Source organism: Lepidothrix coronata, unplaced genomic scaffold (genome assembly GCF_001604755.1).
Source record: "Lepidothrix coronata isolate B3197 unplaced genomic scaffold, Lepidothrix_coronata-1.0 Scaffold158, whole genome shotgun sequence".
Taxonomy (NCBI): Eukaryota; Metazoa; Chordata; class Aves; order Passeriformes; family Pipridae; genus Lepidothrix; species Lepidothrix coronata.
The window spans coordinates 505,809-526,822 of record NW_016690338.1 but is presented as its reverse complement, the minus strand read 5'-3'; the positions used below and the strand labels follow the sequence as shown (position 1 = coordinate 526,822).

At 39.1% G+C, this 21,014-nt stretch overlaps 1 protein-coding gene across 1 annotated transcript in view; it reads right to left on the bottom strand.

Annotated features, from left to right (window-relative positions):
- Nucleotides 1–6,417: 6,417 nt before the first annotated feature.
- Nucleotides 6,418–21,014, bottom strand: part of ANKH (ANKH inorganic pyrophosphate transport regulator) — a 99,126-nt gene continuing 84,529 nt past the window's right edge. The window contains exons 9-12 of the mRNA XM_017829065.1: nt 11,258–11,387; nt 10,087–10,210; nt 9,404–9,503; nt 6,418–7,102 (exon numbers count right to left, since the gene is read on the bottom strand). Of these exons, the coding sequence (XP_017684554.1) occupies nt 6,986–7,102; nt 9,404–9,503; nt 10,087–10,210; nt 11,258–11,387 (471 nt within the window). The 3' untranslated portion in view covers nt 6,418–6,985. The remainder of the gene's footprint in view (nt 7,103–9,403; nt 9,504–10,086; nt 10,211–11,257; nt 11,388–21,014) is intronic.

Below are 21,014 nucleotides of genomic sequence, written 5' to 3'. Positions count from 1 at the left end.
GCAATTTTTTCTTTGCATTTCTGTTGTGAGTTTTTTTGCTGAATTATGGATAAAGCTGCTGTTCCAATTTTGAAATACATCCTTTCCTAAGAGAGCATTTATATGCTCTCATTTGCAGATAGGCCAAGCCATTTTATTACATAAATATAAGTTTTGACTTTGCATTACCTTGATTACAGAAAGGAGTTACGAGAAAGGGTAGCTTTTTTTTTAAGCACTGAATGATGCACAGAAAGAGAGATGGGAGGAAGCAGGTAATAGGTGCAATTGCTTGCTGTTTTCAGGTGGTTTTGCTTAGAGAGTTAATGGGAAAAGTGCTGAACAGTACTCAAATACTTCATCTGCAAATACAATAACTTATTTTTGCTTTGTCCTTGTTGTGGGCTCCCAGAGGGTGGGAGGGTAATGTACAGCTGGTTCTGCAATATGAACATTTTGTCATCAGCAAAACAATCTGTGCAGCTCAGATGTTTGCTCACACGTCTACATTGTAGACCCCTATTAGGCACTATCTCCCAACCCTGAACCTAAACCCTAAAAAACAGGCAAGCAATCTTAAGTCCTTTAAGATGAAGGGACCCCTCTATGTTCCTGGTTGAATCAGAGAACAATTTAGGCAGGAAGGGGATTGCAGCCAGTTATCTTGTTAAGTCCCCCTCCGCTCAAAGCAGGGCCACCTTCGACACTGGACCAGGCTGCTCTTGTCCAGATGGATTTTAAACAAAATGGACTGCCCCTGGTGATCAGGCTCTCAAACCCATTGTTATACATTCAGTTGTGAAATATATGAAGCCTACATACTTCAAACTATTCTGTGCTGCTCTGGGGATGCAGTGCTGACTTTGCTGTAAAAGTTTGGGTCATGGTCTCACAGATCACTAGAAAGTAACAAGGTGGCTGGAGTTAAGAAATGAACTTAAATTAACTCAATTAATTCTTGATTTTAAATAAAGACACTCCCCAATTCCTTCTACTTTTTGAGTCTCCTTTTCAGCTTACCAAATGAGAAGTAAAAAACACTCCATCAAAGAAGAGTTTTGTTGTAAGCTACTTTTTAATCACGTTACTTGACGTTCAGTCATCATGACGATTACATTTTCCTTCTCAAAATGCCAACAGACAAAATGAGCCTAGCAGGAGCCTTCAGAAGAAAATAAGGAAATGTCTGAAGACACTGAACTAGGAATAATAGAAAATAATGAGATAAAACCAATAAATTGATTTGAGCAGTGACAAGGCTTGCTAATACTAAGGAAAACTTTCCCCTCAGGATTACAGGCAAAAGACGACCTAGAAATATACTGCCATTCTTTGTTCTAAGATAGAGTGTATACTGTGACTATGAAATGCTGAGACTGAAGCCCACTAACTGTACAATTAATTTCCACGATCTGTGGCCAAAATGCCCTTCTGTGCAAGTCCACGCTCCAAGCTGAGCTTAAAGCTCTGCCCTCATATTTGTCTTTAGCCTTTTTGTTCAGAAGGTGCCAATTACTGAGAAGTCTGGCAATGGTTTTGCTGAGGATTGCATCTATGCACTGACAATTGAACTTGGCTCTCCAAAGAAAATCCACACAGGCTGTCTGAGCCTGAGCTCGGAGCCAGGGCTACCCTGCATCCCATGCCCTTCTGCTGCTCTGCAGGGCTGCCACAGCTTGCGACCACACTTGGACCAAGTTTGCTGCTAAGCTGACAATTCTGCCTTGTTTCATGATGCTGTCAGGCTGATATACAGTGTGTTGCAGAGCACAGAATAAATCGGGAGTTCTTCATTCCACCTGGTACTCTGCCACAAGCCCCCACAGCCTGCTCTGCACTGTATCCCCTCCACAGGAGCTTGCTCCCTCAAAAAAAGATGGCTTGCTGCAGTTGAATTCTAGTAAAAAACCAAACATGAATGGGAGAAAGGAATCCTAACATATTATGGTTTAGCTGGTATTTGAGAAATGCCAATTTGATACCAAAATTGGGATAATTTTGTCTTGTGTTTAATATTTATGTGATGTTTCCTTAATTCAAACCTGTCAGTTACTCAAAAACAGGAAACTATGTAGTGCCTCCTCGCTACACATTATAAAACCTGCATGCTGGTTTATTTCTGCTTGAATCATCTTAAGATGTTTCATACTCTTCTCTCTGAAGAGTCTTTCACTTGGAAACCAAAATACTTAGAAGTGGTGTTTCATGGACACACTTCCTCATCCTTCAGTCCCTCTATAGGGCAACTGAAAGGGAAATGGCAGCAGCCACAGCTCTGGTGTTTTCTGCCCTTTGATTCCCTCATATCCACACCATGCTATTGTATTCAGGATGGGTATACATTACCCATAAGATTTTCAACATGTCCTCTTTCTCTCCCATTCCAGCTTACTGATCTAAATCATGCTTTATCTTACTGGTATAGGTCTGCTGTTTTATTTACTCTTTTATGTAGCTTCAAACTGCAGTTTTTAAAAATGGCTTAGTACTAGTCCCACATTAAAATCATGTTTAGACTTGTTTGTGTTTAGACTTCCTTGTTCCAATGAACTATACAGAGGTTGTAATAAAAATGCCTGTGCAACACTCTCGTATACACACTTATATACGTATGCATGGCCTTCAAGTAGACTAATCCTGCAATTATCCTCAGGTAACAACCAGCTGCACTCAACCCTGTGCCAACCGTGCCACAACGACAAAACCTCAGTGAGAGACAGAGCCAATACTGCTGCCACGCCATTCTCTACACTGTCCCACACTTCACTGAGGATGCTGGCAGTGGGGTTGGGATGCTCGAGCTGCAGGATGCTCGATTCCCGTTGCCACCTTGCAGCCCAACACGAAAGTATGCCTGACAATTCTGGTGCCTGGGCCTGAAAGCATCCTTTCTCCCGTCTTTTTAAGCATGAGGCGCCATCCCACAAAAGCAGGCACTCCTGCCTTCAAAAGGTTTCTGTTCATGTGCTGTGGCCTGCCCTGAATCAGCTGCATTCATCAGCTAACCCTCCGTCTCAGGCTGCTCCTCTCTGGCTGCAGATTTGGCGAAACACTAAGCGAGAGCCAGATATAAATCTCCTGCTCAAAAGAAATATTTAGCAGCAAAATGAGTAGAAAACAAAAGACTTCTCTGTTACTTACCCAATCCTCTCACTCAGGGTGGCTCTATCTAACAAGCAGGGAACTGAGCCCTCCTGCCTGGAATGGCTGCGCCAGGGGGATGGGGAGCAGGACTGCTCCATGCCTTGGGAACCCACTGGTGCACCCAAGTGGCCTCAGGCACTGGCTGAGAAATGCAGAGCTTTGTCCATCGAGTCCATGGCTTGGTAAGCATGAGAGCCTGCTTAAAGCAGTGAGGGAAAAACCTGGAGTGTTTCCTGTTAATTCTGAAAAAGGAAAGCTCAAGACAAGTTAACACAATTTTGCAAATGTATTAAAAGCCGAGGAACGTTAATCCACAGCTTATCAGTGTTCTGCTCTTATTTCCCACTGTGCAAATTGTTCTGCAACATGAGATGTAGGATGAAGATCAACATTTTTCCTCTTTTTATTGTAACTTTGATTGTATAATTCAGTCTGGAAAGGCCAAGTCTCCACATGAATTCACAGAGATGACTGCGCTCCAGCTCTCTGACACAGAAACATAACATGTTTCTATTGTAAAATAATTACCACAGAGATAGATAGCCATTTCATAAGCAACAGCACAAGACAGAGACAGCTAAGCCATTTTACTAGAACTCAGGGAAGTCAAAGGAAAAGGTGCAGAACAGGGTATGTACCAGCATCTGCCTGAGATACTCGAATCAGTAATGCTCTGACTGGGGCTTTGGCCATAGAGGATGGCTGCCCACTCCCAGCCTGTAACTCATCAGACTGGCTGTTTCACCAGTCCAGCTAATTTGCCACTGACTGGGAGCTGGAGCAGCAACATTTCAAGTGGTCACTGAAGCTCCTGCCAACAGTACCCAGAAGCATAACCAGTGCCTGCAAGGGACAGAGGAATAGTAACCTGGACATACCTCTTCCTGCTGAGAACCCTGCCTGTCCCCCAGCGAGCACCTGAACCAGCATGAGGGGCTGGCTTGGAATCACTCGCTGCAGAAACGTCATCACATTTTGTTAATCCAGCAGAGCAACGAAAAGAAATACATGACCTGCAGGAAGCAGAAAGCGATGCAATGCACGTGTCTTTATGTCACTGCTTAAATTCTCACACAAATCCCACCACTCCTGTGCTCATTCAGTATCTTGCAAAATAAAGGACTAGTAAGTATTACCCATACAATTGAAAATTTATCTTTTACAATACCATTAGTTTATCTCTGTGTGACCAATAATTCAACTTTTGTGTTTGTTCAACTTTTATGTAAAGCACAAGCCTCCATGTTTTCCTTTAATTTGTTTTCAATTTTTTACTTTTTGGTGCAATTACTATCTTGAAACCTACATTGGTAATGCTCAACATTTTTCAAAAATACTGCTGTTTGAATTTTAGTCATGTACCAAAGAAATATTACACAAAAATATTTTCTTGCTTCATCTCTACAGTTCCTGAAAAACTGTATCTTGTGGACTTGGATACAAATGTACTGGAGAAACCAAAACTACGTGAATAGAGGAGACCTCAAATGGCCACTGTGATCTGTAACAGTCTATATACACATTATATACATATGATTGTTTGAGAACCTGTATTCATGAATGTGCACAGACTACATACTGCACACATAACTTTGTCTGAGGGTTTTTTTTTAAATTTTGTTTTAAACTACTGTCAAAACCAGGATTTACCCCATGGTGGCACAGAAAAACGTGGTAAATGGATTTAATCTTACCATCCTAGTGCCACTGCTCATTAACTGAGAAGTGATGTTGCAAATCTGTTAGTTAACACAGTAATTTCTACCTTTTTTTCTTATTGCATTTGCACATGTAACAAATTGGTACAAATGTTTCCGATAAAATGTAAAGTTCATTGATACAATGCCTTTCATGATGGCCATAACTGGTTACTAGTCAACTCTGTAGTTTTGTAGAGACATTTTTAGCTGAACTTGGAAAAATAGGAAACGTATTGTAGTTTAAAATAAATGTACATAATATACAATATATATATATTTATACACATGTGTATGTCTACATACACATATATTGATAAAACATTTAAAGTAATGTTTAGTTTTGATCAGTTCTCTGAGTGCTGGGACTACCTGGCAAATAAATCTAGGAATTTGTCCACAATTAAATAATAATTTCCACAACTTAGAAAAATATACTTTTACTAAATAAGGTTTAAATTAACTGGTTTATGGATATAGGATGGAGGATAATGGTTTCCAGACTCTGACGTGATTAAATCTGAAAGAACCCAAGGTACTACAGACCGGTAATGAACGCTGCCCTGCAGCCAAACACAGAAGAGCACAGAAATACAAGCTGCTGCCGCAGCCATCATCAGTGGCACCCAAAACCTCCCTGGTCATCTCTTACACAGGCTTCATTTCCACCCGACTTGAATCACCCACCCGACCTCACGCTCTGTTATTTAACCCACTTCAGCCACAGCCACACAGCGCCCGCCGCCTGCTCCGTGCACAGCACTGGAGGACTGGTGTGAGCAGCTCCCAGCTCCCACATAATGCTTGCCTTGAGAGCAAACATATAAACAAAGTCCCTAATTATCAACTTGGAGGACCACCAGTACTTGAGATTCACCATACGGATTTTGACCTACTGCATAGGTAAATATATTATAGCAAAACATACATATGAGTGTGTGTGCCATGTGTATATAAGTATATATACATATGCACACACGTGATTATGTGTATCTCTATATAAAAAATTTCATCGAGCTATGTGTAGTAACGTGATATACCATGGTATCCTGCATATGTTATGTTTGTTTTTTTTTTAATATAGAGGCACCAGAAATAAGTATATAGAGCAAATCAACCTTTAAAAATTAAAGTTAGATCAGTGGACAAGAACTTTGGTAAAGCTTATCAATATTTATTTTTGTTTAATTTAAATACAGTTGTAGTTTATCAGTTGCCATCACCCTCTTCAGAAGAGGATAGTGCCTGCTTTTTTTCCCTAAAGAAAATTATATGCAAGGTGGGGCTTAATGATTCAAGAAAATTCTGAATTAAACGTTTACATTTTTCAAAAGATTATTATCTTTCTGCTGGAATGAAAGCTAAATAGAGTTCTTGTCCTGTGTGTACTTTATTTATCATATACATACATACATATATAAATATATATGTATGTATGTCTCTGTTTATGTACCTGTGTGTGTATATATACATCCACACACTTTTAATACGAGAGAGGAATCTGTTTTTCTCCACATTGTATGTGGAGACTTACATGTTCCTCCCTGTCTTTTACCCTGTGCAGTATAAGCTCTAGTGACGAGGCCAAACAAAAAGATATAGTTCACCATAGTATATTAGTTTATGTAGCAAAGTCATTTTCAAGCAAGTAAAATAAAGCTCTGTATTCCAACTTCTTTTCCTTTACATTTCTCATGAAGAAAAGGAAGGAAAAGGAAAGAGGGGAGGGAGAAGGATTATGGCAGTAGCATTGAGCCAGTGGCACGTGCCAGTGTGCACGTGTGAGCGTGCAAGTGCATGCCCACACACACGCACACACACACATGCACAGAGAGCAGGGCTTTGGTTGACAAATGCAGATTGTCCAGAGAAGGTAGATGCATAAGTAAGGAAGACTCTACAGTGATGCAATTGTATCTTTTATGTTTGCATGGAGTGAGAAAACAAATTCAATTGGAAAAAAAAAATAAAGAAGCAAAGACCTCTTTTTAGGTCCCTCATCAGTGAGAGCATACTCAGTATGCTAGAGAATTTATCTGAAACCTTTTAAATCAAGGCCTCTTTATTACAAAAATAAAAATGAACAAACGAAAAAGTATGAGAGACGACAAGATGCTGAAGTGTCACTCCAATCGTCCCTGCAGAGAACAATTGCATCCCATTTATTATTCATTCTCTTCTCTCATTTCTACGATGTCTGTCATTTCCTCCGTGTGAGGCATGTCGGTCATTGCAGAGTCTTCACCTTCTACAGCTGTCTCATTCTCATTCCTCTTCTTTTTCTAGATTGAAACAAGCATTCAGACACCTATCAGTAAGTTGTGCATGAACACACTCCAATGAACTTTCTGCACCTGGTTTGTTTAGAGTATTTTAGTAAAAATTAGAATATTTGTGTCATATTTGTGGCTTGTCACTAATAACTTGGATTAACTCAGAAGATTTTCATAACCTTTCGGGGTCTTAGTTTTCTCCTTTCTAACATAAATGCAATCATAGAAGCTTTCTTATGCTAAGCAACATCCAAGACAGGCTTCAGCCATGACTGGAGGGAAGAGAGCATCTGGAATCTTTTACCTCACAGACTTTTTATTAAAAAACCAAAACCCAAAAAAACCCAAAACAAAACAAAACAAAACCCAAAACAAACAACAAACAAAAAAACCCACAAACAAACAAAAAAACCCCCAAACCAACAAAATATGGGAGAACAAAAGCTGCTCTAGGGAGTGAAACAGAGGTGGCAACCTAATTTCTCAAATGTCAAACTTCAGGCATTTTACAAGATGCGAACATTCTGGCTTTTCTTGGTACTGCCAGTCCACTGTGATCCTCCACCCAACCAAGGCCAAGTAATATTAGAGTATTTTTGGCTAGCAGGAGCAAGAGGTCATTCAAGAGTCCTGTGATTCATCCAGGATGTCCTGGATTAGTAAAGCTAAGAAGCGTTCAACCCCCTACAAAACAAGTTGAAGCATCTGTTCCTTATTACCCATTTCTCAGCAGGCTGACTAGTTTTACAGAAAACAATTGGACAGCTGACAAAATATCCCCCCCACAGGTATTATTGATTCAAAAATTCAGAGGTGCCTACAAAACACTTGATTTGCAGCTCTCAAACTGCAGGTGAAAGCAACTTGGTGCATAGAGCTACCGGTTGGCTCTGCCACTGTCACACTGAATAAATTAGGTTGGCACAGTTATTACTACTACTACCTCCACTCACCACTGCAAAAAATGAAGCACCTAGTCAGAAACACTCTATGAGCTATGACTGTAACAAACAAGCAATGAGGACATTAGTCCAATTTTGTGAAACCACAGGCCAAGAACAGGCCATTTCAGAGTCTACAGGTTTTACTCTTTGGTTCTCAAGAAAAACATGACAGACTAATCATGACAGAGATCATGATTCTTCTACTGTCTTATGAACCTTGACATTTTGATCTGCTGCCACTGTTAATACATATCAAAACTGATTTTACGTTGTTCCAATATAAGGCTTTTAGATATTCCATCTTCTGTACTTTTTTCCAAAAACAGGAGTGGTGGATATCTCCATTTGGCACTTCATAAGATGTCTAATTAAAAAAAGAAACATTCACTGCATAGATTACATCTTCTGCTTTCACCCACAGAGGTGTACTATGGAATGATGTACACAACCGTGCTATTTCTGCCCAGAGTCAGACCTGGTGCCCTACACAGTGCCTTGAATACGTAACTGGAAGGACACAACATGCAGGCACTGTGATGTACCCAGTCACCCAGACAATATTTATCCTGCGTTTGAACGTAATTTAGTGGAATATTCTTTGAAATCCATGTATCACTACTACTCTGTACATGCAGGGTTGTAGTGTGTGAAAAATATAAAAATATGCCAGGGAGAAAACCTCCCGTTTAATTATTTGTAAGCTGTTATTATCAACTGCTGCAGGAGTATATCTTGTTTTAAATCACTTCTCTAGATGGCAAAAGTACATAAGCAACTGTACTTTTTGTCCATTTTCAGCAGAGTTGTTTTTATAATGAAATAGAAGTACACATAGAGATATATATGTATACACCACGTAACACATCCCATGGCAGGGGAGTTAGAACTAGTTGGAACTTTAAGGTCCCTTCCAACCCAAAGCATTCTATCATTCTGTGATTCTGTGATTCTATGATTATATATATATATATACACATATACAATAAGAAGCTTGGATGAGTAGTTTCCATGTCTACATAGAAATGCTATGTTGTATTGTAGTAGTAGATATACAGTGCAACACAGGTGGTGGTAAGGACATGCTACCCATGATACATACATGTGTTTTGAGGAACAAGAGGATCACATCAGACCAGCATGTCCCATGGCCTGAATGATCACTAGCAGCTGGAGGGCACCTTTTGGTTTTATTTCATCTCAAAGAATTTCCAAGTTGCACACTCCTGAGACCAAACAGGGAAGCAAACCAAGTTCAGTAAGTGGGGATGCCGGTGAGTTACATTTCAAAAGTGTACTCCTAATCTGAACTAAAATCCACTATATTCATCAACTGCTTTCACCAGATCCTGTAGAGGCAAATTCTTACCTGTTTCCGATAGACATAACAGGCTGCTATTGCAACCATGGTGGATTCTCCTACAAAACCAGCTAGAAGGGATCCTACTCCAAGAGTGGCTCCATGAACTCTGTAGGTGGCATAAAAAGAAAGCAGTCATGGTAGTGTTAGAATACATGATTTGTAATTATATTTTCACTGGCATATAGAACCAGTCTGTTGTTAGAAATATTTTCTTCAAAGATATAATACATTGGCAAAGAGAATAACTGGCATTTTAAAGGACTTGTTTGTTCTTAATGGCTACACTGTTTAGTACTAGAAGCACGCTGAATCTACTTATGGACTAAGAATTTAAGTCTTGTACAGAGTGCTGTAGAATAGATTATTTAACTCATAAACAAGATATTCCTCCATTGCTTTTCTTAACAATGCATTTAACAACATGGAAATAAATTCCCCTTAGGATACGTTTTTGCCTCTGATATTTGCGTATATTTTTCAAAGGGGACATAAGTACTGCACCTGCCCAGAGCAGTCACACTTGTAAATCTGTAAAGCTTCTTTTTTCAGAAATTGACACTTTAGCCTTTATATCATGGTTAGTACTTGGGGAAAAAAGTCTGAGCTATGCAAATTCAGCTATAAAGTGACAGGGAACAGGAATGAAGAGGAACACAAACCCATCAGTTTTGTGAAAAATAATGATTTACCCTAAGTAAGGCAGTACGATGAGACTAGTGATGAGGACGATAATCCGCAGCACTGAGCTGGGTGCCAACACAAATGTCTTCTTCAGAGTCATCAGCCAACCAGTCAAGTGCGCTCTGACAGTCACTGTTCAGAAACAGGGGAAGGGGAGGAGGTGAGGAGAAAAGGAGGCAAGAGTAGCAAAAAAAAAAAAAAAGTCAGTCATCTCATATGCACCTCTTTCATGCATACAGCATGAAAATTCAAATCAGAAATAATCACTGTGAAACTTGTTGTTGGTAACTTTGCACACTGGGAAACCCTATTAGAAAGGAAGTAGATCTTGTATCCAAATTGCTTTAATATACTGATTTGGGGAAAACAAAGAAACAAACAAAAAAAGGCACTTATGGACAGCAATCCAAGAGCTGCTCTCTTATAATCCATTTAATAGATGGTCCATTCTTTTTCTTCATTTAAAAAAAAAATATCCCCTTCCCTAAAGAGAAGTCACATCAAAGAAAATTTTCCATCTGTTGTGGTACATGGTGTAACAGTCAGGCAAGAAAAAAGATATCTACATGTACCTATTCTTATATTTGTAGCTTACCTTTATTACAAAACGGTCTTGTCATATAAGCAGAAAACAACACATGATGTCGCATTTAATTACAGAGCTAGAAATTTTTTGAGGAGAAACATTTCAATTATTGCTGTCAAGCTTGTTTTGCTCTTTGATAAGAGTATTAACTTTTATTATATATTGTTTATGCTCTGTATCTGAAAAAGCCACTGGGTCTGGTAGCAGAAGTGGAGACTAATGGAGATGATGTTAATGTGGAGGTGGTCCTAGATGCTATTCCAAACAGTTACTCTCAGTCTTGGCTCTCATGTATCACTACTGCCATTCACGTATTTGTTCCTGGTCAACTACAATAGAAAGAATTCAAGCTTTACTTTTGACAGTCAGAAATCTGCCCAATGACTGATGCTCTTACTGCAAGATTTGTATCTTGACTACTAATGTAAATAGGCTAGGTCTCCACCACCTTCAATACAAACAGCTTCAATACTTATGCTAGGCATGCATTTAGCCACACTTGTATGTATAGCCATGCTAGATCCTATAACCATACCTCACTGTTGGTTTGGTTTTGAGGTTACAAAATTTTTTTTTTTTTTTTTTTTTTTTACCTGGAACTGGAAAGAAGGAGAAGATGCGCAAAGGAACGACACACAGCTCTGCAAAAGCGAAGTCTACTCCAATTATGTCAACTAAAATCTTCTCTGACACATTTGGCGTCCAAAACATCACAAAACAGAGCTAGGAAAAATTAAATTAAGAAATGTTTATGTTTCAGAAGGGAAGCACAGCAAAAGATAGTTCCTCCTGGACTAACTTACTGATGAGTAGATAACTCTACTAATGATAAATATACATACTGTATATTTATATTTAGCTTGCATTCAAATACAGATATATGTAAGCTTCAGAAGCAATTCCTACCCTTCATGTTCCTCACATGAGACTGATGCATATAGAAAGAATTTTTATGATTCCTGCAAACAGTTGTACTTGAATGGTCTAATTGTTATAAAAACAGTAAGAACTTGATTTTTACAGCATTTGCTCTGGTTAAGACATTCATATTCCTAAACAGATTATCAAATGTTTTAGTAACTAAAGATTTGAAGTCCTGAAAGACCCAGAAATCTGATCTAAATCTAGGACTAGGGGTTTAAATGTGCTGCTGATGCCCGCACTCTCTATATGCAATATGCCTGATAGCAAGGCAAAGGTGTTAGCACAGTCCTGCAGACACAGTGCCCTCAGGCCACAAATCCATGAAGTCTTGTTATTTTCATTGAAGAGTGTGCTGTTTAGTCCACACATGAAAGGAAAACTTCCATGAAAAACCCATTACAAATGGTACAGCAGTAGCACATAGTGTTTAATTTTTTTGTCAATACTGAGGCAGGACTTCTGAGCTGAGGGGGCTGTTGGCAGCTGGCAGGTCTGGCTTCAGTTCACTCACTAAAGAACAGTGCTGACAGCCCTTACAGGACTTTCTCCATAAGAAGGGGTATACCTGGCATCCCTTCAAGTATAACTACTTTGTTATTTAATTTGGTTTTCTGATTTTAAAATTATTTCTTCCTGTTATTCTTGTAGTAAAGTGGATGTTAAAGAAGCGAGCTGACTGAATGGTGTAAAACTTGGGACCTTAAATGCTCTGGCACTCTTCTTGTCAAGTTACAAACCAGTGTACCAGGTAAAATACACACATTGGCTGTACAATACAGTCTGTAAAACTCAGTAACAACTCTGTTATAATTCAGCCTACAACCTAGTATCCTAGTATCTAGCTCTTCTCTTTTTATCCAGTTGTCACACGCCTGTGTGTTCAGATGGCTTTTAAACCTAGTCTTTGAAGTCCTACCACCTCCAAGACAGCTGGGATTTTACTCTCATTCTTTGGTTATGTGCCAGAAATTGTCCTTTCTGTTCAACCTACAAGCACCCAGACCGCATTAGTTTCCCAAAGCCTGTCACCGAGTGGCCTGTGGGAGGTCTTGCGTTCTGACCACTTGTGTGGTGAACAAAACATTTCACCTTCCTGCAAAAAGGCTCATCTTCAGTTTTTCCACTTCTTAGGGTATAAACCACTATTTATTTTTCAAAATTGAATGTTTTACTTGACTAGTCTGATGCTGTCTTGCAGTCTATCTTCATTACCTATACAGAGAACAGTAAGTGGAGGAAGGTAAGAGCAGAAGACGAACTGAGCACTGCTCTCTCCCTACCAACCTACTTGTACAGGGTACAATTGAAGCAGAGGGGACAATCCAGAGCAGAGGAGGTTGTGTGCTTGAGAATTCGGTTATTAAAAAGTAACTGTAAGTGAATTCTTTCACTGTTGGAGGCACCATTAGGCAGACTGCAAATGACCTGTAAAGCAGTAGTACAGGGAATATTTTGTCAAATCTTTCTTCAAAGTCCAATAAACAAAATAACATACAAAGATGTCCACTCTTCAACTATAATTTGCTCTTTTCATGAAAGCAAAGACCTTTATACTGCTTAATCGTACTGCGCAATGCCATTAGTGTCCTACTGAGCAGTATAGTTACTGGTACTGCGAGATTCCATACGTGTATGCTAACAGCAGTCTGCCCACTGCTAGCAAAAGGCAAATAAAGCAGCCTTTCCTTCTTCAACAGCTGCTTGAAAGAGTATTGAACATGGTTAGACAGGCAAGCAAATAAGTGACCAAAGGAATTGTCCTTAATCCTGCTCTCTCTGAAGTTAAGGTTTGCTTCTGGCCTTAATAAGAACAGAGTTAATCTCCACCCAGCTCCCCTGGGAGGAAGGTCAGTTAGCCAGTGAGAGGTAATGACTTATACCTAGGAGGTATGTGGTCATTCCTCCTCAACTGTTGCTGCAGTATTCCCCACCCACCCTCCCAGCCAGCGCAGAGTTGGTGCTGATAAATGACTTCAAAGAGCACTTCTTACATAGCAGCTGGTAGGAAAAGACAGCAGTGACTGCTAAACTCAAGAATAAGCAGTTTGAGGAGGTGAGGCATAGCACCATAAGGACCTTCTATTTCTGTCTCAGCATGCTCCCACCTTTTAGTTGCAAAATTGATAACTGGTTTCATTTTGTTCAGAGATTCCTCCATGTCCTCTTATGAGCAGCTACTCACAGGACACAAAGCCTCAGGAAAACAAATTAATGCTTTGCATCATACAAGCCCTCTGCAATTTAAATCCTAGATGCTTGCAACTTGGGAAGCTTCCATACTATTTCAAAGACAAATTTAAAATGTAGTGAAAAAAAACCAGGCTCTACTTCAGGAAAAGAGTAACACTAAACATGTAAAGGAGGGAAGGTATTTCAGCTGCTGATTTTATTACAGATGAGATTTATTGAAAGTAGGATGAAGTCAGCTTTTTTGTGATTCTCAGTGGTCTATAGGATGTTTGGCATTACCTTGGTAAAAGGTGAAGCCTGATACGAGACCAGAGAAGATGGTAACAGATGAAATAATGCAAGCAGTCCAGGAAAACTGGGACTGTGGCACAGACAATTAGAGATACATTCTGCTAACTTCCTGCAACTCAGATCAGGAAAGATTTAAAGAAATAGATTTACCTATGGCACGCTTCCTATCTTTTAATTTAACACTGTTTTCTCCTCCCCCTTGTGTTTCTCTGCATGTCTGCAAGGTTAAAAATAGAATAAATGGCTTGGGTAGGGTTACAGCTGTACTTTCATTTAATATAATTAAGAGACGAAGCCTAAGCAGTGAAAGCTTCCGCAGAAGCCAGCAACGCACATGCACAGTGGCACTGCAGCTCCAGGCTGCAACTGCATTTAGCTGTTGAGTACTGTACCTGGCTGCTGAGGCTGAAGCATGTTGATGCTTTGGGAGTAAGAAATGATCTTGTGGAGTTCTAGTAACAGAGTTGATTGAATTCCTGTTTCATGGTATGAGTGCAGCATGATATTAAAGGATAGTTTTGTTAAAGCCTTTGATCATTTAACCAGAACTTCAACTGAACAGTGATGAGTACTTTAAAAATACAGGAAAAAACGAGGGTATAAACTGGAGAGTGGAATGCTACTGAGAATAAGCAGGCCTGTAAAAAGACAGTAGTATTTATTATAGTGATGTTATCTCTGTATCAACAACAATAAGCTAAGAATTACTGAAGGTGTTTTAATAATTTGAACTGATCTTAAGTGTTATGATATTGGTAATTGTTCTACACTAGTAAAATTTGAAAAAATTTACTAAATATGTCAATAATTCACAGCACCGTAAGAAAATCATTACAGCTGTACTAGAGCAGATCAAAGCTCCAGCTAGATTAGTACTGTCTCCCTGCTAAATGTCATTGGGAATTGCTGAAGGGAAGGGCACAAAAAGTGTAGCATGAGATGCCTTTTCCCTGTCTGCGTGGATTGAGCTCCTGGCAGTTACGCCTTCAGGATTTCAGTAATTGTGATGCACCTTCATCCCATGCAGCATTATGTTGTACATGCAACATATCTAATATTAGTGGTTTTTTCCATCCAGCTGTGCATTAAAGTAAGTAAAAAACCCTCTCACTTGTGCCTTAGATATTATCCTCAAGGAGCTGTGCTTACTTTTATGTGGAACCTGGCTATTCTCAGCTAACAAGTTCAGTATCTAAGCGTATTAAAAAGCCAAAATTAAAAACTTCTGCTGTCGCCAAGCCTGAGAGAATGAACCAAACCTTTGTTTCAGCATGGAAAGTATGGAACTGCTAGTGCTGAGTTTAATTTCTCTTTAATCTCTTAAGTACACTTGAGGCATTTGACTTCCACAAATGATTGTGATGAAAGATTGTTCATGAGATTTTTGTTTCAGAGGCTGCATGTATGAGTTTGAATGCTTCTAGTTTTTGAAAACTAAGTCTTTTCATAGGCCTTGCATCTCCTGGAAGCTATTTCCATTTATTCTGGTTGCTGACAGGGATTACTAAACCTCAGAGACTCACTATATAATGTATTATAACACATTATGCTAATAAAGGCTATTGTCATGTGTATAGTAACCTGCAGTGTGCTAGACTGATTTGCTTTTTGGCACTTTTGGAAAGTTGCTTGTCTTTTGGGACATTCATTGATAAATATAAGGCACAAAAGAGTATTCCAGTGAGGTATGAACAACAGTACAGATTTTCTAGACTTCAGTGCAGTCTTCAGTTAGAAGAAAAATTGTCAGAGATACGGTATGGCTCTATGTTCCTCAGAAAGAAGCTATGGAATCCAAAATGGATGTTTTTAGAAACAGGTTAGACATGGACTCATGGAATGAGTCTCAAATAATAGATTTTACCATGGAAAATGGTTAACCTGTTTAAAGTTATTCTGTGATGAAATGCAGTTCATATTTTGCTCCTGCAAAAAAAATTCTCAGCAGATATTTCATATAATTTGTTGAATTTATTATATTTGCAGAAGTACGGCTGTACAAGAGAGGTGTTTTACCTTCAAAACATTGTTCTATGTATGTACTGAGGATTATATTTTAACTAATTTAATGTACGCCTTGTTCATGACCTCTCTATTCTCATTTATGCTACATTGTGCCCAGTGAGGCCAGAGGAAATCTATTTTACATCTTATTACACATCTCAGGTTTGAATTGCACCTCATATCTTTGAGATAGTATCAGTTAAGTTTATCACTCCTATTCATGATTTTGCCTTTTGAACTATGCAATAAACAAATCAAAAAGTAGCCTGAGTCTCATACAGTCAGATCTCCCGATTTGCCAAATATCTCCATGGCCCCCTTCTTTCTCACACAGACAGAACTTCCATAATTCTGTCTCCTTTCAGAGCTTGTATCACACAATATAAACTGATCTCAAAGATACATTTCTGAAGTCAAGAGAACAGCTTGTTCTAACTTGCATCAGTGTAAAATGATGAATTTGCCTCCTCTGTACAACATCTTATTTTGCAAGATGCTGGAAAAAATTGTTTAATAGTTAGTGCTGTTTTATGGCTATTTCAAATCCATACCTTCATAGACCTTGAAAATTTAGTTCTTTAAATGACTATGTAGTACTGGGGCTTGTCACTCCAAAACTTTCTCCAGCAACTTACTGTTGGAGGAAACTGCACTTTGCATGTTTATGAAAAACAGAAGTAACGATGATTTTTACCCGTTAACTACTTACTAGTACTGAAACAACAGAAATAGTTAATAGTTAAGCCCCTTTTCAGACTACGGTTGAGATGTGTTTCTGTGTTGAATTTAGGTATGCAACAGAACACAAAGTCCTAATACCTCCTGAAGCAAGCGTGCCACTATGGAGTCTCTCAGGTAGTTGAACAATACGTAAAGTGTTCAGCAGGGTTCTTATGAAGGAAGGCAATGCAGCTACTCATCAATTTACACAAATAAAGGATTAGTGTGTTATTGTGGACAAAGAAATCAAAAAGTCTAGGTTTTATCATAAAGGCATTATTCCCCATTGACAGAAAATCAGTTTACCACGAAAATAACCAATTAAAAAACTTCTTGCCTTTAAAGACTCAAGGAAGACTCATGTAGAATCATATGGTATCTTTACTGTAAATCATGTCAGAGACCAGTCTTTGCAAAGCAATCTCAGTTTTGGCACTTTTGAGGAATTTTTGATACACAGCAAAAAACCTAAATTCATCATCCCAAATTGTTTGTGGCTTTGAGGCGTTAAAGGTTGCTGTAGTGTGATGCTCTGTTGAGATACATTATGAGGTGTGCTCATGTTCCCTGTAACTCAGAAGAAGGTCCTTTTCTTGTATGAGAATTGTAAGGTTTTCAGGAACAGACTGTCCAAAGCCCCAGGGAACATGTCCTGACCTCACAATGAACAGTGCTTTGAGCCAAAGGCTGGACCTGATAAACTCCTGAGGCCTTTCCAACCTGAACAATTCTGTGATCCCATGACGCAAAAAGCCCTGGATCTGAGAGCAGTAAAAATGTCAGACCACAGACGTATTTGAAAGTGATTTAGCATAATACTGATGACTTGAATCACAAGGACATTCTCTTATAATGATTATCCCTCAGGCACATGCAAGTCAGCATAGATTTCTGTGAACTTTGTGTTCTGTGAAAGGGGTGTAAAGCTGAAATAAGCCATCATAAAATTTATCAAGCAGAGGGGGAACAAAAGGAACCAGAACCTGCCTGCGGAAACACTCCCTAACTTCTTATCTTCTCCTGAAACAACTGGTTTACACATATCTAAGTCTCTCCCTGCCTTCCCTAACTTTCCTTATAGTTTGGAATGATGGAGCTCTATGTTTTCAGAAATAAAGCTACAGCAAGCAGCTGCACAAATCACTGACACTCTTACAGTATTAACATGATGCCCCATCTGCTTTCCCCCCAGCTGCTGCTGAAAGTAATTAGGTGGTATTTTTTAGGCTGGGTTGGGTCACTAAATTGTTTAAGGTAGTCATTATATCTCCCCACTGAATTTTGCTGCTTAAGTGTTTTACAGAAAGCAGGATATTTTACTGGGTACAGCTTCACTTCTAAAAAGCTCAAATAAACCAAAGCTGGCAGATTCCTGAGCCCTCTCTGAAAATTGCTGATGTAACAACTTAGTAATTTTCTTCTGTCCTGAGTTTTCTGCAGCCCTTGCTGCTTCTTATTGCGATTATGGAGTATGAGCAGAAACGTGCTGCAGTGACAATTTTTGACGCTTCCTCTCCTGCTTGCTCCAGCCACTCACACAGAATAGACCCTTTGTGTGAAACCTGAACAATCACGAAGGAGACATCAGTCTCCACCTCACTGGAGCAAACAGGAAGCCCTTGTTCCAGGGACAAAGGCTCAGTGCAGTACCATGGATGGGACAAGGTCCTGATGAGGATTTCATAAAGTCTGCCTCTGGTGGTCCAGCGTCTTCCTGAGCAGGCAGGAATGGTTCCACTCACGTCTGAAATAATTTTTACTGAAGTGGGAACTAAACCTGACCTTGAAAAGGTAAAGAACTGCTTGAGCTAATGTCTACCAATATGCTGGTTTTGAATTGTTATTTCTGTGCCAGCAGCCTGAAGATAAAAAAAAAAAAATCTAGGAGTTCAGACATGGGCAAAATCAACGCAACGAAAACAAATTCATCCGTTGGATGAATAGTATTATTCTAAAAGCTGTCCTTGGCATCCGTATAGTGTATGACAGTAAAATCAAAATAAAGTGGATTTAGTCTTAAAAGTTAACATTGCTTTTTTAAAATACGAATATCCAAGACAGGACTTGTGAAATCTCTTTAATACAACGAGGCTGTAATGAAACCATTGGTGAAATAAGATTTGAGAGTGTGGGGAAAATCTGCACCTCTTTTTTATGTTCTCTCTTTGTATACTCATAAGAGATAAGGACACTGAACTCTGTCACAAAGGGAATTTCATGTCACACAGGGAATGCATGGTCGGAAGCTGAGGTGGTGTCCTCTGAGAGGGACTAGTTTCCTGTTGTGGCATTTATTGCTGTGGATTTTACTGTCTTTAGTCAAGCCCAGTTGTAACCTTTGATAATAAAACAATGCAGAGATGCATAATAAAAACAGCCAATAAAAGACTGGAAAAAATTAATTAACCTTGTTCACAAATCTAGCAACCTCTTCAAGGGTTTGAGCATTCAGTGACTTCTGACACTGAATGTCACAGGTATATACGGTGGCAGCAAAACATAGTTCCTGTACACATTTCCTTTCATTTACCTTTAAACTTGGGTGGAAAAACTACATAGAAGGCTAAATAATGCTATATGGTACTTCAGTTCTTAAAAAAATGCAGTTTGTACTGTTTCTTAAAGCCAATTGCTAGCCATGACTAAGCTCTTCTTTGTTATAAAAAGGTATTCCTGAAAGCAAGCAACAAATATCAGGAATGAAGATACACTGCAGTAGCTACTCTCAGCCGGAAGATCTTCAGAGGGAATTAATTATTCTCACAAGGAGAAAAGGAGACATTCAGGAAAACTTCCTGTTGAGGAGAGCCGTAAGCGTGAACTTGGACAGGGGAGGATCTACTACTGCTTTAACTTGGATGAACTGGACAATATACTATATGAAGTATGATTGCTTTAAATTATGTGGAAGGGAATGAGGATAGGCGGTATTAATCTGCAATTTGATATTGTGTGATGCTTTGAAAAAATTCAATTATTATTCAAACTAAAAAGTTCCACAGTCAGACTAACTTCCTTAAAAAGCTAACAACTTCCTCCCCCCCAAAAAAAATCATATAACCTTGGTCAACTTTAGAAAACAGCAAAGGCTCAACATAGTTAATGCAGGAACACAAGCCACTTTAAGAAAGTTGGCTCTTGAGTAATCTTCCATTTATAAATTCTAGTGCAGTGGCTGGTAACTGATCTACTGGATCTACAATGCTGTGAAACTCTAGCTCATGTCCCAGACCATGTTTGTTAAAACACAAGTGTGTCAAAAACTGAAAAGCATTATTACCATCAGAAGTCATGTTACCTTTCTGATCCAGAATTCAAATTTGTAATTTCTACAGAGTAACTCAGTCTGCTCAGTGTTACAGTTTGAACACTGATAAACTCACAGATTTCCTCATTTACATGAAAGAAATCATCATGATGAATCCTGTTTTCCATAGTATGGCACAGCTGTTTCTTCTAGTAAGGCAGAAATGCTACAGTATACAAATCCTCATGACAGAACAGATTAATGAGGTTTATAACTGGATGTCATATTGCATTCCCCTTTTGCAGGAAAGATGTTGAGTACCTGAAATGCCAAGGAAGTTAAAGTATGGCTTGTCCTTTTCAGACCCTGATGCTATTCCCTTGACCATGAGTCAAAAATTTGTGAAAAAATGAGGCTTTGTTAACTTCAGTCCATTTGTACCTACTTGTTCAGCTGCTGTGCTCTTCTGCACCATCACTGCACAAAGACTACATCTTTGGCTCTCTCTTTAGCATTAAATACTCTCATATTTCACCACAACTCCCTCCAATACCGTTCCTTTTCCTAATTCACAATTTGGCCCTAATGGGCCATCTTCAGAATGTCTGCTATCTGTCTTCTGTGTAAGAGTTGAGATGGGCAAGTGGGAAGGTTTCAGCATTGCATGCAGGTTAGACATAAAGCACAGAGAAGAATGCCTAAAAGGATCTCAGAAATCACCACTTTGTTCTGATTTCAGCTTGTGAACTAAGAACCAGCTTTAGCAGCCCAGAACATATATAGCTATCAAAGCCATACAATTTGCAATAACTGGGTGATTTTCTTTGGTAGCAACCCTCTCAATACACTGAGGAAAACTGTGGTATTAGTCACAAAGAAACAGAAACAGTTATTTTTTTTATTTTTAATTGTTCACCTTTCCAGCATCTGAATCACTTGAAAACATGGAGATAAGGGAGCAGGTATTTGGCTAA